This window comes from Ostrinia nubilalis, chromosome 17 (genome assembly GCF_963855985.1).
Source record: "Ostrinia nubilalis chromosome 17, ilOstNubi1.1, whole genome shotgun sequence".
Taxonomy (NCBI): domain Eukaryota; kingdom Metazoa; phylum Arthropoda; class Insecta; order Lepidoptera; family Crambidae; genus Ostrinia; species Ostrinia nubilalis.
The window spans coordinates 13,342,438-13,360,434 of record NC_087104.1 but is presented as its reverse complement, the minus strand read 5'-3'; the positions used below and the strand labels follow the sequence as shown (position 1 = coordinate 13,360,434).

Genomic DNA, 17,997 nt, shown 5'->3' with positions numbered 1-17,997 from the left:
TACATAAAATGAATATTCGCCGATATTAGGAAAAGAAATAAAAATCCCAAGTGACACATGGTGAGGTCATTTATTTTAGATTTCATCTGGTACTGAACCTTACCAATGGCGCTGTCGCCAAATAAACATCACCTTAGGCCGGCAATACACGGACCGCTTGAAGCAGTCAGGGTCGACAGCTTCAAGCTGCGACTGCAGAGTTCTATAGACGCACATACACGAACCGCTCGAGCAGTTGCAACTGATTCGGGCGGTCGACAGCACGGTGAATTTTCATCGTGCGGTCAAGCAGTCGCCAGCCATACACTGACTGCTCGAGCTGTCGACAGCTATCGCGCCGTTACCTCCGCCCACTTTCTTCATGCCACGGCGCGCGCGCTTGTGATTTGTTGAGCAGTTAATACCAACTGCTCGAGCAGTTATCGCTGGCAGCTTCAAGCTGTTGACTCTTGACTGCAGGAGCGGTCCGTGTATGTTGATCACTAACTGCTCGAGCTGTCCGTGTATTGCCGGCCTTAGTCATACTCGTACAACGTTAAGACTGTTATCCTAAATACGTAAGTACACATTATTATGTTGGGAAGTTATCGACATCGATCATTCTAATCATCAGACAACCGGAAGGTAATAAATATTTTCGTTTTTAAAAAACAGAACGTCACTTCTCTTGAGGAAGCACGGTCACGTTAAATCGGTATCAGTATAAAAACCGATCTATACCGGTTGCCTGATTTGACAATAAAATACATATAATGGACACATATAAATGGATATTGCACTGATAATTTCTAAAACACGATTCCTAGAGCAGTGATTCTCAACTTGATACAAACTAAGACAAAATATACACAAAAATTACTCACAATAGTGACAATAACAAGGAAATAAATGCATAGTTGCGAATGTGACCATAAATTATTAAAAGTGGATAAATCAAAGATTTTCTCTCAAAATAAAGACGAAATTAAAACTGAAAATCACTGCACCGAAAATCGTTAAATATTTAGTAAAATATGTGTCTGGGACAATTGAGCTACAGACATACTTTGATACTACGGATTTATGTCTAGAAGATATCGTTACATAATTGATTATACATACGTTTAAATATTCTATAAATGCCTTACGATTACAATCCTTCACACCCGATGTCTACCGGCTTGGCCGTTCCAATTCATTCTTTAATGTAAAATTCTTATGTATAAAAGTTCATTATTATGATATACATGCCACCTACCTAAAATTTAAAATAAGAGAACTTTATTTGACAACAGCGAAGAAATATAACTGATCGGTAACTCAACGGGCTACAAAGTTCCGGTTATGTATAATTCAAAGAAATTCATATAACAAAAATAAACTTATTAAACTAATAATATGTTCACATTTTTCTAGGAAACAAAACATTATATACAATGATTTCGGCTAAAAACCTTAACATAAATTAGAAGCTTTAAAGGAAAAAAGTCGCATATAAAAAATATTCATAGTCATGCATCGCGGTTTTCAAACATGTAATTAATTTCTATGGCTATAACATACAACCTACAATTATGCGCAAAAAGCCTTGTCATGCCTACACTAGACCATACCGGAACGAAACAATGGAAGATGGAGGCGGAAGACACTCGTCATCCGACAAGATTACAATTAAAACATATCGATAAACGCACTTTTGTAAACAAATGCGGTTCAATTAAAATGGCGACGTGTGGAGCCGAATCACGTGCCATGGTCCCGTAGCGTCGAGATACAAAAATAAAACATATCCGCGGGTGTCACAGGCTCGGATACCAGATCGCGTTGTACCGGTAGCCTTGTATATCTGTCCCACCGGTAACCTGAATCAATATTTTTTAAAATACACGTGTTTTACTAGAATTACCCTGACAATAAATTTAATAGTTTCGATACCCAAATCAATGAAGGTGTTGAAAACGGTATCCAAGCCCTAGCGTATGTACAGAGTAAATACAAATGAGTAGGTCATCTTGTGCGTGCGCGCTGCATACGTATTGGCGTGCTTACATAAAAACCGCGCCCGTGCGTTTCTATGAAGATGACCTACTCATTTGTATTTACTCTGGTATGTATGTATGTACTTAGAGGGCGCCGCTTTGTGCTGAGGACCCGAGACCCGAAGACCAGGAGACTAGGGGACACAGGGACCGGGAGATTGACAGCGGGGTCTTTACTCGTTCTTCTTGGCCGCCTTGCTGTCGGGCTTCTCAGCGGGTTGATCTTCGTAGCTATAAGAAAATAAAAATAGTTTTAATTTATATTACACAAATTATGTTACAGTATTTCTTTTATTGTAAATGGGTATAGTTTCTATTTCTTGGAATGAGGGTTTTCGCGAATGAAAAATCCGCCAGATGGCAATACGTAGACGCGAGGTCCAAATGCTGCATGATTGGTTATTTTTGACATGACATTGACAGATATGTCAAAATCCACCAATCACGCAGCAGTCAGACCCCACTTCCACGTCCCGCCATCTAGCGGATCTTTTATTCGCGAAAACCCTCATTGTTGTGTTTTATTTTTGGAAGACATTTACATTGTCATCAGTTTGAACAGTAGATATGTTACGGCTAAAGATAGTTGTGAACATTAACTTAAGATTAGCCGGCTAAACTTAAGTTTATCTTCGAGAAGCAGCTAAAGTTCAATAACATGTTAGTTTGCGTCGTGATATTCCATCTTTAGCCGGCTAATGTGCTAAAAATGTATTCGATGGGCGCGCCAGGCCGGCGTAGGGCTTAAGGGGGCGGTGGAGAGACAACGCGCGCGCAGTTTTAATTTGTTTTATTTTGTAATTTTAAATACCTACAGAAGATTCTGTAATGACCAAATGGTTCCTTATTATTTTATTTTAATGATTAGGTAGATATTGTTTTACCTACATAGGTACATAAAAGTATGTGTAATGAAAGTGATTATTTTTTAATAAAGTTTTCGTGTCAAAATAGTAAACATTATTACATTGTTTCCTTTTCCAATTCCTTCTACATTTTTAGCCAGGGGCCTGCGGTTACACTTAAGTTTAGCCGGTTAAAGATAGAAGCAACTAACATTAACACCTCGTCGAAGATAAACTTAAGTTTAGCCGGCTAATCTTAAGTTTATGTTCACACCTATCTTTAGCCGTAACAGATACAACTTCGCATCGCATTAGGTAATCCCGCGTCCTTGATGAATTCCGCACGATATTAAAAACACCCTAAGCAAAACATGCTTGCGTTACTTGTGGGTTCGCCACAATAGTCCAGCGGCGCAGCTGGGTTCGAATCAACATTCCTTGGATCTCGACAGGCCGGTCCCACTATAACTAAAGAAACGTGATTCATTTGAACAGCGCCTTGAGGTCGACCTTGAGTGGAGCGAGCAGGATCGGCACCGTGTCTCGACCGTTAAAGTGTGACGTCACAAGTCTACTAAGATTGTTCATGTACAAGTCTTCATGCGTATACATTACCGCACTCGTGGGCATTTTCATAATTATACGCTACAGCAGACTGTCTATGAAGTCACGCTTGTAGGTCTGCAGTACGTATTCCTAAAAATCTTTGATTCAGCGCGTGACCAGTACCTCTAGCATGAACAACTTTCGTCTTCGAATCGTTTGCGTATTCGACAAAATTCGATACTCATGATTCTCAAAATGAGTTTCGTGCAACCATTTTTCATACCGAGTTCACTTTGCGACACGTTCACAAGGGCGCTGTTGTAGTTTTCGTACTAAATCTTTTGATGGCGATTCGAATACGCAAATGATTCGAACTCGAAAGTTTTTCGTGCTAACAGTACTGGCGTTTGGCACAGCGGCACGAGGTACAGCACTGCCGTCCGATCACTATAACGCCGTTAAGTGCAAAAACCACTTTCGGAGAAAAACGAGTTTAAAGATCACGAATTAAAAAAAAATCGCTGTTTCAAAAGTAAAAGAGTAATTTGTAATTTAAATATATCATTTTAAAGGTATTTTTAAGAGCTACAATTGACACAAACTCTCACGACGCTACATATTATAGATTTTGAAATATTTTAATTTATACATTTTAACTCGGTATTATTGAAATAATATCTCAAAATATACACAACTAAAACGCCGGTATGGCTACCTTAACGGCGTTTAAGTTTTGGATCTTGAATAACTTTGATACATTTGTAAAATCAGTTTCTAACTAATAATTCTACTAAACTTTAATGCCGTTAAATAGTTTAACGACGTTTTAGCTCGGTAAAACTATTATTTTTTAACGTGAAAATACTTGCCTTAAATGCAGCTAATGTTAGCTAACGTCATTTAAGTCTAGTATTAACACATAAATTACGAAACTATTGGTATGCCTGTTTGATTCGTTTTGATTGCAAGACTAAAATGCAGTTAAAAACAAAACTTTTCACCATAACGGCATTTAAGCTAAGTACTAGCTACTTAATAGTTCAGGAAATAAAGAAAATTGCATTTATGTCAAAAATAACAAAACCTGTTTTAGTGTTGAAAATGTATATTGATTTTTAAAAAATCAAGTCTTTATAGCCTGACCAGGAACATAAAAACCCTCGCCATGTTGCGGAAAACTAATGGTACTAATTTCTTTTAATGGCAACAGTAACTGAAAACTTCATTGACATTGTCACCTTGCATGTCAGTCTATTGCTGTCAAAGTGTAAACAAACTTTATTTTAAATGTGCGCAATTGATTTTGTGAATTACATAGCTAAAATCTTTTTATAGTCGTGAAAGAAAAGTGGTTCACAATGTGTTAAAGTATTTGTCGAAGAGAAATACTAAGGGTTCGGACAATATTTTCATTGAATGATTTTTCCGACAAGGGTGTCAAATTGATTGACATGTTTATCGTATAGTACAGTCCACTATGAAAATTAGCTGTGGTTTGTTTCAACTACCTATTTTAAAGTTTTTTGTCACTTTCTAAGTGTTGAATTTTATGGAATTGGGAAAGAAGTACCGAGTTTGAAGCGTTCATGAGCAGACATTGCAGTTGAATATTCAAGTTCTGAATTTGATTACTGATGAATAATAAAATAAATCCTACTAGCTCGATTGATGTTTTCATTTAATTTATTTAAACCAGGTTACCTATAATAATATTTTTTCGTTAATTCATGAAAATATCAAATTAGCCCGTAATCCTGAATCCTGATACATAAAGTTAGCCTATTAATTTAACACAGGTACGACTGTACTCAGTGTTGCACTATCAAATGCAATTGACGCGCCTCTATGCCAGGGTTTTTATGTTCCTGGTCAGGCTATACTATTTTTAGCATTCGTTGATATCAATCATACGTTTTATTATGATAATTTTTCAAATTTACCACTTTAAAAAAGTAGATACTCATAAAAGACAACACAAAATAAAATCTTTACATTTTCATTATTTGAGATCAATTAAAACCAACTATTGGAAGTTCTGAAACTTAGCAGTTTCACAATAATAAAAATAATAAGTGACGACACTTTATTACCAATGCCGCAATATATTTATATTATTTTGCCTGTTTACTGAAACAGGTTACAACTACAATATTTTGTAGTTAATAAAAATTGAGATCTATTTATTTAATTCAATAATAATGTACAACGCGGCAAGCCTTACCTAATAAATTAACTTCACGCTGCTTATAATAATCACCTAGTTAGTGAGAATGGTGAGAATCATGTTTATCAAATGGAAATAAATTACAATTCTTAAATAAAATAGTATCAAATTAAGTCGACATATAAGTGGTTCACGGTAATATTCTCAATATAACTACACCTTTACTAAATTTAATTTTTTCTTCGTGAAATGTTGTTTTAATGACAGAAATGTCTTTTTACACGTAATTACATAATGTTACTGTCCATTTGTTCGTTTTTTGACATTAAGGGCATATTTCACAATCGCTTACTAAGGGTCTGTTTCACGACTTCTGAATATGTTTTGGATAGCCTATGTGACGGATCATTTGACACATTTTTATAGAAATTACGTGCTAGCTAGATTGACCCGACACTTGCCGAATATATCCCGTATATTAGTCTGTACGAGATTAGAATGGTTCTCAAATAGCTAAAAATCAACAAGGGACCTGGTGATGATGTAATCACAGCTGAGCTTCTGAAAGCATGCGGAACGCCGGTACAAGGCTTTTCAGAAGCTGTTTGATTCCGTCATCCTCAAGGGAAAAACGCCTACGGCATTGCAAAGAAGTATGGTGGTACTCCTCTTCAAAAAAGGTTTGTATAAAAACGTCATAATGTCAGTCCGTCTCCAGGATTAGGTCTCGAAACCTATCTAGTTGCAGCGAGGGGTGAGACAGGGAGACGTAATATCTCCGAAACTGTTTACCACCGCCCTGGAAGATGTTTTCAAGCTTCTGGGCTGGAGAGGATTCAGCATAAATATCAACGGCGAGTTCATCACCCACCTTCGATTTGCAGACGATAACGTAGTTGTGGCAGATCTAGGCACAATGCTCGATGGCCTCAGTAGAGCCTCGCAGCAAGTGGGTCTCAAAATGAACATGGATAAGACAAAAATCATGTCAAATGTCCGTGTTGTACCCACTCCTCTGAAAGTTGGAGACTACACTCGAAGTTGTTGACAATTATGTATACCTGAGACAAACCATCCAGTTAGGTAGGTCCAGCTTTGAGAGAGACGTCGATCGTCGAATCCAGCTCGGCTGGGCAGCGTTCGGGAAGCTTCGCGATATTGTCACGTCCGAAATACCGCAGTGTCTTAAGACAAAAGTCTGTGACCAGTGTGTGTTGCCAGTGATAGTATACGGATTTGAGATGTGGTCGCTTACTATGGGCCTCATAAAAAGGCTCAAGGTCACCCAAAGGGCGATGGAGCGTGCTATGCCAAGCATAGTTTCCCTGCGTGCTCGAATCAGAAATGAGGAGATCCGTAGAAAAACCAAAGTGACCGACATAACCCGCAGAATTGCTAAAATCAAGTGGCAGAGCTGAATATGGCCGATGGGGTAGAAAAATTCTCGAGTGGCGACCACGAGCCTGAAGACGTAGTGTGGGCAGGCAGGCCTCTTACTAGATGGATCGACGATCTGGTAAAGGTCAGAAGAGGTGCCTGGATGCGGGCGGCGCAGGACCGATCGTTGTGGAAATCCTTGAGGAGACCTTTGTCCAGCCGTTGAACGACATTTGCCTGAAACAAACGAACGTTACGTCTTCGTCTAACATAGAAGATGTAAAACAAAATGAACAAGTAAAATGATCGAACACGTCCAGGCTTCTTTTACTAATTTTTAAAAATAGAAAACAAAACGCAACGTGTTCTTATCATTTAAAACTCAGAGGCACACTGATGCTCAATTACCGCGCTGCCGTGTCCTAAAGTTGCAGTGCGCATTAGCCACTAAAATAGTGACAAGACAGCAATATCTCACTAACACGTTTCATACCTTGTTTATAACGACTAGTCTCAGATAATAAAACATAGAAACATTGCACATCACATATTAATAAACAACAAACATAAAATTAAAACTAAATTTCTTTTGTTGAGAACGCTAGGAATATTTCCGGGAGCGTTATCAGCGGCACATCAGTAACTCTGACTGAGCTGAGTGATCGACGCACGCAACGACGCTTAGAACACTTCATTCAACTTTTTGAACATAGCCGCATTATAGTTTAGGAATGTAGGTTAACGGCATTTAAGTCTTGTAAAAATGTAAAAAACACATAGATTGTTACATTTGGTTAGCCTTAATGGTGAATTTACTAGTGCAATTTTAATAAATAAATTCATGTAATACAAAGCTATAATGCCGTTATTGGACCTTTGTTGCGTTTAAGTCTAATAATTTTACATAGCGGCGTTTTAGTCTTGAGGAGTCTATTAAAGCTTTGCAAAGAGCAGCTTAGCAATATTGTCGTCAAAGTACCTTAACGGCTGTATTGACTAGAAATTGTAAATAACGGCAATAAAGCTTTGTAATTTTTCTTAAATTTTTTATTCTAATAACAATTAAAGACGCTTAACCGCGTTTAAGCTAAGAAATGTAATGTAACTGCATTTTAGTTATGTAATCTTGCAGAGGCGAAGCAGTTAGCGGCTTTCTTATTTTTTTTATCTCAGGAACTAAACAAGATATAAAAATTTCGATAATAGTGCTAGATTAAGCATTTTTTTCTGATTCGGATGGTATTCAAAAGTCAAAATTGACCAATTGTGGGTTAACGGCATTATAGTGATTGGACGGCAGAGCAGGCGGGTGACGTCACGCGAGCACTCGGGACTCACTTGAACAGCGCCTTGAGGTCGCCCTTGAGCAGTAGAGGCGTGGCCAGGCACAGCGCACGAGGTGCAGCAGGCGGGTGACGTCACGCGAGCACTCGGGACTCACTTGAACAGCGCCTTGAGGTCGCCCTTGAGCAGCGCGAGCAGGAGAGGCGTGGCCAGGCACAGCGGCACGAGGTACAGCAGGGCAGGCTGAGCGCGACGCCAGGCGTGCATTACGGCGATGGTGCACAGTAAACCAGCTACGTATGCTGCGAACGTGCAGCGGAAATAGAGCTCGGAGCCACGCGCCAGGCTCTAAAAAAAAAAGAAATATTTTTGTTTAATAAGGGCTACAGTTGGCACCACTGGCGATTGAAATGACCCTTCTCTACAGTGCGATAGTCTTACCGCTTCAGCGCTCACCAGTTCGCGCCAATTGCAAAACTAGACCTCATTTAGATCAATATTTGGCAGGCACGGATCTAGTGGGCAAACCGGGGCGTCCGTCCCGGGCGGCAGCCTAAGGAGGGCGCCAAATGGAAAGAAGGCGCTTTATAAAAAAAATGTTTAAAACGCGCTTGTTGATTTTTTGAACACCTTTTTTTAAATCTCGGTTAAGAAAAATCATAGATCCATGGCTAATATTTGGCACTTATGAACATCAAAATAATAATAAAGTCAACGATACTGAAACGTGAAGTGTAAATGTCATAATTATATGAAACACTTCAGTCCAACGTGACAAAAATCGTAAATGTTGACTAAATATGATGATAGTAGCCCCCTGTCAATGTAAAAAACAAAAAAAAAGTCATATCTATCTGGGACACTAGTTTTGTACAGCTATAATAAAAAGGTAAAAAGGTTTTTTTTACATGTCTCGTTATCTTTAGGGCCTTACCTTGTCGAAGCGAAGCAGCAGGGCGATGAAGATCCCCGGTACCACGATGTCGCCGAGTCCGAGCATCGCAAAGTTGTCCGCCTGCAGGCCGTTGACCAGGATGTCTTGGGGGAACACCACTGGAACGAAACAACAAAAAATCTTACTATAGTCTTTTTCACGTAAGATGATCCGTATGACACTTCAAGGTTATCCATATTACGCATACTACATATGCAGAATATTTTTGAAAAAATATTTGTATTTTATCCCAACTATCCCAACTAATATTATAAATGCGAAAGTAACTCTGTCTGTCTGTCTGTCTGTTACGCTTTCCCGCTTAAACCTCGCAACCGATTTTGATGAAATTTGGCATAGAGATAGTTTGAGTCCCGGGAAAGAACATAGGATAGTTTTTATCCCGGTTTTTGAAACAGGGACGCGCGCGATAAAGTTTTTCTGTGACAGACAAAATTCCACGCGGGCGAAGCCGCGGGCGGAAAGCTAGTTAGCAATATAATAAAAAAAAAATAACTACTTGTCTTGAAATATACAGGGTGGAAACGATAAGTGATCTCACTCGATTATTTCTAAACTACACAAGATATCGAAAAACTGGTTACTCATCCTGAAAGTGCTTCACGAGCTCTTTCTAACGGTATCAGTAATAGTTACAGAATTAACTGGATCTATCGGAAAATTCAATGTTTTCAGCCTCCATACTAAATGTATGCCAGCCACACAATATTAAGTGTTATTTTTTTTTACTAAATAATAAACACGTAAAATGAACTCGTAAATTGCATTCTTATTTAAAATTATTCATGGAAAACATTGATTCTAGGCTTTACTTGCCATAATATTATCAAGACATGAGTGCCACGACTGTGGCAGTATGGAAGTTGGAAACATTGAATTTTCGGATAGATCCAGTTTATTTTGTAACTTAGTTACTATTGGATAGAGCTCGTGAAGTACTTTCAGGATCAGTAATCAGTTTTTGGATATCGTGTATAGTTTTTAATATTAAGAGGTTTTACTAAATGTATGGAAGCTGGAAACATTGAATTTTCGGATAGATCCAGTTTATTTTGTAACCTATTATTGGTACCGTTGGATAGATCTTGTGAAGCACTTTCAGGATCAGTAACCAGTTTATCGATATCCCAACTAATATTATAAATGCGAAAGTAACTCTGTCTGTCTGTCTGTCTGTCTGTCTGTCTGTTACGCTTTCCCGCTTAAACCTCGCAACCGATTTTGATGAAATTTGGCATAGAGATAGTTTGAGTCCCGGGAAAGAACATAGGATAGTTTTTATCCCGGTTTTTGAAACAGGGACGCGCGCGATAAAGTTTTTCTGTGACAGACAAAATTCCACGCGGGCGAAGCCGCGGGCGGAAAGCTAGTATTGTATAGTTTAGAAATAATCGAGTGAGATCACTTATCGTTTCCACCCTGTATACTAAAATCTGAGTCTATTGATTATATTTTAATTAAATACGATGTAAAAATATTTTTTATTTAATGTACGCAATGTGTGAAACGGAATAGATTTAGTGCTGGGGTATTTCTTGTTTAATAAAATCGATTATTTCCGCGGTTCATTAATCGATTGCAGTGAATACTTAGTTACTAAAAACATCACAAAAATCAACTATATTTTTCGATTATTGACTTTAATAAACGCATTGAAAATAAATTTATAGTTTTTAATTTAAAGAAACAGAACCAGTACTTTTTAGGAATCGTTTTTTTGAACACGAACCATGAAATTTGAATATCTATATATATAAAAGAAAGTCGTGTTAGTTACTCCACATATAACTCAAGAACGGCTGAACCGATTTAGCTGAAAATTGTCAGGGAGGTAGTTTAGAGCCAGGAGAAGGACATAGGATACTTTTTATCCCGTTCGAAATTAAAAAAAAAGTCTGCTTATTTATTGCCATTAAGGCGGAACAAAGTTCGCCGGGTCAGCTAGTTATCAATAAAAAATTGTTACAATAATATTTGTAATTAAAAAAAAACATGTTTTTTGTTAAATAACACCTATACAAAATATTTCCCTAAAAGTAGGTTTCACTACTTACCTCTTCGAAAAAAATCGATAGATAAATCGCTATGGTTTAGTTATGTGACATCTCTAAATCTTTCAAACTCGAAACGTCATACGCATCATCTTAGGTGAAAAAGACTATCCCAACTAATCCCAACTAATATTATAAATGCGAAAGTAACTCTGTCTGTCTGTCTGTCTGTCTGTCTGTCTGTTACGCTTTCCCGCTTAAACCTCGCAACCGATTTTGATGAAATTTGGCATAGAGATAGTTTGAGTCCCGGGAAAGAACATAGGATAGTTTTTATCCCGGTTTTTGAAACAGGGACGCGCGCGATAAAGTTTTTCTGTGACAGACAAAATTCCACGCGGGCGAAGCCGCGGGCGGAAAGCTAGTATTATAAATGCGAAAGTAACTCTGTCTGTCTGTCTGTCTGTCTGTCTGTCTGTTACGCTTTCCCGCTTAAACCTCGCAACCGATTTTGATGAAATTTGGCATAGAGATAGTTTGAGTCCCGGGAAAGAACATAGGATAGTTTTTATCCCGGTTTTTGAAACAGGGACGCGCGCGATAAAGTTTTTCTGTGACAGACAAAATTCCACGCGGGCGAAGCCGCGGGCGGAAAGCTATAATATTATAAATGCGAAAGTTTGGATGTCTGGATGTTTGTTGCTCTTTCACGCAAAAACTACTGAACGGATTTTGATGTAACTTTACAGTATTATTGTTTATAACCCTGAATAACATATAGGCTATAATTTATGACGATCTGTGACAAACTAAATTTCACGCGGGTGAAGTCGCGGGCAAAAGCTAGTCTAATATAAAACCAACTCGAATAAAGGCTACATTGAAGTATAATAATAAATAAAGTATGTCAATTGACTAACATCTTAGTGCCAAAGGCCACCTTTTAAGAAAGAAAGAAAAATATTAATTTTTTGGTTCGTAACACAAAATCACACAGTTTGAAAATATTTTACGACGTGAAATAGCAAAAAAAACAAGCGAGTATCTCAAGTTGAAGAAGTTTATCGCATTTATGAATATTAAAATAAAACACAACTCATATTTATAGGTCAAGGCTTTCGTCTTCCTTGCGAGTTTTCTCGAAACAATACAAACAAAAACTCAGCGAAATCAAATGGAAATGACATTTTAGTCCAGAGTTCATCCTAGGTGTTGTGGCCTAATACACGTATTTTGAGTCAAGATCTTGCTGACGTTCAGAAGTCGTCCCATTGAAAAACAGTTCTAAATCCGTATTCACAAGGGTCATTTTGATAGAACGATTACTCGATAGGATCGCAACTCAGTGTTTTTTTGTCGTTGAAGTTTTGTTAAGTGAATAAGGCTACTGTAATATGTTTTTTAAACAAAAAAGACTCACGTTTGATGGGCGCCTCGAAGGACTTGGCGACGGTGACCATGACGTTGGTGCCGAAGACCCAGAAGATGTCGTAGAGGAACAGTCCGCACAGCAGGATGCAGCCTGTCACCACGTTGTTCAGGTGAAGTAGTTCCACGCCGTTGATTGCGAACGCGATGCCGAACAGGTTGTTGGCGATCCAGTGCTGTGAAGATACATTGTCAGATTATTTAGTCTTCATTGAAAGAAGCGCGGCCCTTCACTATGTCTAAAGCCTACCCTTTGTTCTTTGGAGATATTATGCGGTCTCCAAGGCATTGTCTGGAGAAACAAATTATCTTGGGACCAATGGAAGGCAGACGTGCTCGGGGCACCGACGAGATGAGGAAGACGGCGGGAGTTTGCATCGTGCGGTCCACACAGCTTGTGACCGCTGTCTGTGGAGGAACACTATATGTGGTCGCGATCCTCATCAGTGAGGGACCGAGGAAAAGAAGAAGGAAGAAGACAACTCTCTCTAATGTATCAGGAGCAATAGGTAAGGTTGATCGCGAACGCGATGCCGAACAGGTTGTTGGCGATCCAGTGCTGTGGAGACAGAAATTATAAATATTCTTCAACATCATCCACCATCCCATTTCAAACTAAGAAAGCTTGTGTTATGGATACCTGACACAGGATGTAAAAAAGGCCCAGACCAATACAAACAGTGGGTCTAGACAAAGTGCACATTATAATCGCAAACTAGTCGAAAGTAGTCGAAAGGATTATTGTATGGCGGTTTGACAGATTCGATAAAAAGTGCAACTTGTCTAGGAGGCAGATATGCTCATGCACACAAATATTCGTATTGAGCGAGACTGAACCAGCGACCTCTGGACCATTACACCAAACGGCCGTCAAAGGACAAGCTTTATCAGATAGTTTAGTCTCCACTGCAGGAGGACGAATGTCTCTAAATTAATCAGAGGCAGAGTTCCCAATCCGAGGCAAAACGGAAGAATTATCCTGACGAGATATTAACTTACCTTCTTCAGCAGATACCAGGCGCCGAGGCACAGCGAGATGAGAACGCAGATGACGTCATACGACGTGAACTTGTAATTCACGATGTCGGACTTAGCGTCGCCGGCTCCGCGCGTGAAGTGGATGTGGTAGGGCACGTTGGGAATCGACACCGGGACCATGAACGCGATGATCGGGCTGCGGGAAAAACAACCAACGGCTTTAGGCCTAGGCGCAGACCACCGATAAGTTGGCCGATAGTTGGGCCCAATTTTAATTTATATGAAGAATCAGCCGATATCAAATCGGTGTAATGTGCACACTTACTGATTTACAGTCCGACCCAACTATCGGCCGTCTCGTATCGTTGTGGATAAAAAAAATATGTCGATAGATATCGCCACAAGTTCATCATCATCAGACAGACTAGTGGCAAAACTTCGCTTCGGCCTTTTTTGGTTTAGAGTTATTTCGCCCCGTAAAAAATTACGATTTTCGGAGATTAAAAAGTGCCATTTGTCTAGGCACTGCAAGAGCAGCAGGGGGATTTATTCCTATGAAACTTTTCCAAAGTGTTTTATTGAGCCACTGTGTAGAAGTTTAAGAATATGTAGAATTCTGTCACACATTTTCTCGTATTTGAAATGGCCCTCAAATCAAATTCAGCAAAGATCAATGAATGAAATTATTATCACTGTGAAATCTTGTGTACCTACTTTTGTCATTTTTCTTGCAGAGTAGAAGGAAATATTTTACACTCATGTTTTTTAGGGCGCCATTGTCTTTTTTTTCTGAATGGCGATGCCTTCTCGAAGCCACAGTTCAATATTCTTTAAAATTCAATAAGTTATTTGCAAGGTAATAAGAGGATTCTTTGCCTGTTTGAATATAACCTCTGAGACAAAAATATTTTATCATAATGCAAAATGTACATTTGTGCAGAGTAGACATAGACATTATGCAAAAATATGCGTCAAATGCATTGTGCTAAATCAGTATCTATGCCATGGGCAGGGTCACCCTCGTATACATAGCACCTTTTACATGGCAATATTTAAACTATTTTAAACTATTTCATAAAAAAGACTTCAGGCTAAGGGTCATTATTTATTTATTATAATATGTGTGCAAACGTATGTATGACGCATTCCACAAACGCTTTTTTGTAGTTGTTTGTTAAAAATGTATGGATGAGCACATCAAGCTAAACCGTGGAGTCACAGATTGATTGAGGCGACGTGCCAGAAAACGCAGCGAGGGACGTCCACCCACAAGATGGAATAACAACCTCAAAGGTAGCAGGAAGGTGCTGGATGCAGGTTGCTACCAACGAAATCATTGGGAGAGGCCTATGTTTCGCAGTGGACGCAGTGGCGTAACTACAGGGTGGCAGAGCTGGCAAAATGGGCTCCCGACCCCATGAGGCTCCGGCCCAAGACCTTAATCGCACTCCTCCCTCGCTCGCGCTGCTTCAATGCTTCAAAGTGATGGACCCGGGGAAAACAACCCTAGATACGCCAAGGGCCCCATGCACAGCATTTGCCACGGGCCTCGGATGGTATAGTTACGCCACTGAGTGGACGTCCTGTGGCTGAAATGATGATGATGAATGCATAGTCAGATGTGTACCTCAGAAGATGGCTCAAGGCCAGCACTCCGAGGAAGAAGAAGTAGCCGGTGAGCAGCAGGTTGATGTATTCCTTGGAGAAGAACTGGAAGAAGATGTACAGCGCGAACAGCGCGCATGACGCGATCAGCGGGAACATCAGCGCGTCCTTGTTCGACATCGTCTCATGCTTCTCGCCGGATTCCTGCGGACAACAACAGTTGTAAAGTCCGGTGGCCGAGCAGATAGAATTTCCGAATTGCCTAATTATATTGCTGTCGCGCTCGCATACTCATTGTACTCGTAGGTCACCCGTCCTACAGTCACGACAGCATTATAATTACGCGCGAGCGATAAGGATGGATAGCTTGGGGTCATTGAACGAAATTCTATCTGCTCGGTGACCGGACCTATCTATTGACCAACATCTTGTATTAGGCCCAGGTTTCACCAAGGAGGAGCGGGGCAGAGCGGAGAAGTGTGGGGGAATTAATTTTTCTATAGAATTTTACTGCGGAGCGGAAATGTAGAAATAATGAAATCTGATTGGTTATTCAAAACACTTCTCTGCTCTGCCTTGGTGGAAACCAGGCCTTAGAAGCAGAGGCATCCCTTAACTGTGACAAGTTGTTGCAGCATCTAAAGGGAACTGCCTGAGTAATGGAAATAAAAAGACTTGGCCAGTGTCTAATTGCAGTGAAGTATGAATCTAGAATAACTAGATACAGGTACCTACTTCTCAATTGTTTCAACTGAATAATATTATTATTATTTAATGCCTGCCCACTCAGACCCAAGTGAATTTATTTTACCTTTTTCGTCAATGACATTATTAGTTAAAGATCTCACACTATATTTTTATATAGTACGAGTAGGCACTAAGTATTTATTTACTACAGTAAACTGTAGACAAATAAAAGCTTTGATAGGTATTATTTAAAAGCTTATATTGCTATAAGGACTAATAAGGAGTACTTTTGACTGATTAAATTTGTTTTCATAAAAATTTCTTATTAGAAAGGGTTCCCAACCCCCTGACATAGTCATATAGTATAAACACATTTATGTATTATTTTTAAGATAAGTACTTATTATACTTTGAAAACATCAACTAGATGTATTTCATGTAAGTAGAGTATGCATTTACAGGCTATACATAGTTATCAGTTTTAGGTACATCATGGTAAATTACAGATAATTAAAAAAAAAAACAGGTTGGTGCCAATCGACGCGCAGGTTATCAAACACCAGCGCATGTCTAATGGGCATAATTTGAACAATATGCTATGCCACGATGCTAAGACGTGTCCTACTGGTATTGGGCCTAAACTTCCGCGGCACACTATTCTTGTACGCCAATAATTTCTAACCAGCTACACAAAAAACTGAATGAAAGACTTACCTTTTGCTCCTTCAGGTATTTCACTGATCTAAAAGACCCGAAAAATATCGGCAAAATAGCCATAACAACTAAACTCAGGTAGGCAATAGCGATACCCTCGATACTCGAGGGCACCTTCTCTGTAGCATTTTTAACAGACTCCCGCACACTATCCCCAATATCTAAAGGTATTTCAGTAGCGGTATCTGCCATATTTTATGAGATATCTAACTAATTTATCACAAAAAGCACTTTTGCCCCCGATCTCAAGAAATCTCCAATGACAGAAAAATGACAAGTGTACATTTGCTACGTCATGGATTTTTTTTATTATGGTGGTATTATTGTCAAACAGTGTAGTTGGTGTAATGTTAAAAACCGGTTTTTATCGGTAGGTACCAAGCTCCGACCGAGTTGTTTTTTTTATCCTAGAATTAAAAACCATTTTAACGATTGATTATGGGTCGCGCAGCAAGACTTGAAATGATTAACGACAGCAAATATTTATTGATTGCATCTATAAACGCTTGTCATGCTGATTCTGAACGATTTGTATGTTCGTTCATAGTACATACGTTTTTGTTATTCTTCTGTGTTCGCTTCAACTTTCGTTCGTTGCACGACCTATAAAACAAAGGAGAATGAGCAAAATGGTCTATGAGCGGCCAACAACGAAATAGGTATTAAATGAAAGTACTATTACTAAGGACTAACTTTTACTATGAACGTAACATTGCAGCTCATTATGAAAAAAAAATACATATAGGTAAAACACTTAGATAATATATGCAAAAAATGTGCATACCCAATGTATAAAATACTTATTAACATTAGTTATGTATTCAAAAGTATTTCGAAACCTCATTATACCGTTTACAAGACTAGCCTATGTACTTTAAATGTATTAATGTATAATAATGTACAGTGTGTCCTGATGACGGCAATAAAATATCCTCGTCTTGATGAATAAAATAAATATAATAAAATAGCCTATGTACCTATATTAAATGTATTAATGTAATTATAGCACTGAGTTCTGACGACGTTATCATTATAACTATTTTTGGAGAAGTTTTTGAAAATAAATGTATATGTATTGAAGAAAACAAGTCATTTTATATTATTTCCTTATTTTTTAGGACTTAATCTTAGTTATTAATAAGCTAAATCTCAGGCTTACATATCTAAAATAAAAATGTATTTAATTCCATTAATAATTACACTACAGATATAAAACTTTTTGAGGGTGATTGTAGGGTGATAGTAAACCAAAAAAACAAAAAATTGTTCCTGGCCGCTGATAGACCAAGCGCCATACGATTTTGCCCATTCTCCTTTATAATTTATGCATGCTATGTTTTTCATGCTATGACTAAACTTGCATGGTACCAGGATTAAAAAAAAACATATATTTTAATTTATGAGG

The 17,997-nt window shown here is 38.6% G+C and overlaps 1 protein-coding gene across 1 annotated transcript; it reads right to left on the bottom strand.

Annotated features, from left to right (window-relative positions):
- Positions 1 to 51: 51 nt before the first annotated feature.
- Positions 52 to 16,878, bottom strand: LOC135080118 (minor histocompatibility antigen H13). The gene is made up of 7 exons (XM_063974803.1): positions 16,593 to 16,878; positions 15,214 to 15,395; positions 13,608 to 13,782; positions 12,601 to 12,784; positions 9,169 to 9,287; positions 8,392 to 8,582; positions 52 to 2,249 (listed from the first exon to the last, which is right to left on the bottom strand). Exons 1-7 carry the CDS (start codon positions 16,782 to 16,784, stop codon positions 2,192 to 2,194), a joined length of 1,101 nt encoding a protein of 366 aa, XP_063830873.1. The 5' UTR covers positions 16,785 to 16,878; the 3' UTR covers positions 52 to 2,191.
- Positions 16,879 to 17,997: the final 1,119 nt, after the last annotated feature.

Excerpts from the sequence above, each read along its gene's own strand:
- LOC135080118 (XM_063974803.1), bottom strand. The coding sequence starts at position 16,784 with ATGGCAGATACCGCTACTGAAATACCTTTAGATATTGGGGATAGTGTG. Across the intron at positions 9,288-12,600 it reads CTTCGAGGCGCCCATCAAAC|TGGTGTTCCCCCAAGACATC; the intron begins GTGAGTCTTTTT and ends GTTTCGTTCCAG. Across the intron at positions 8,583-9,168 it reads TGCTGCTTCGCTTCGACAAG|AGCCTGGCGCGTGGCTCCGA; the intron begins GTAAGGCCCTAA and ends TTTTTTTTTTAG.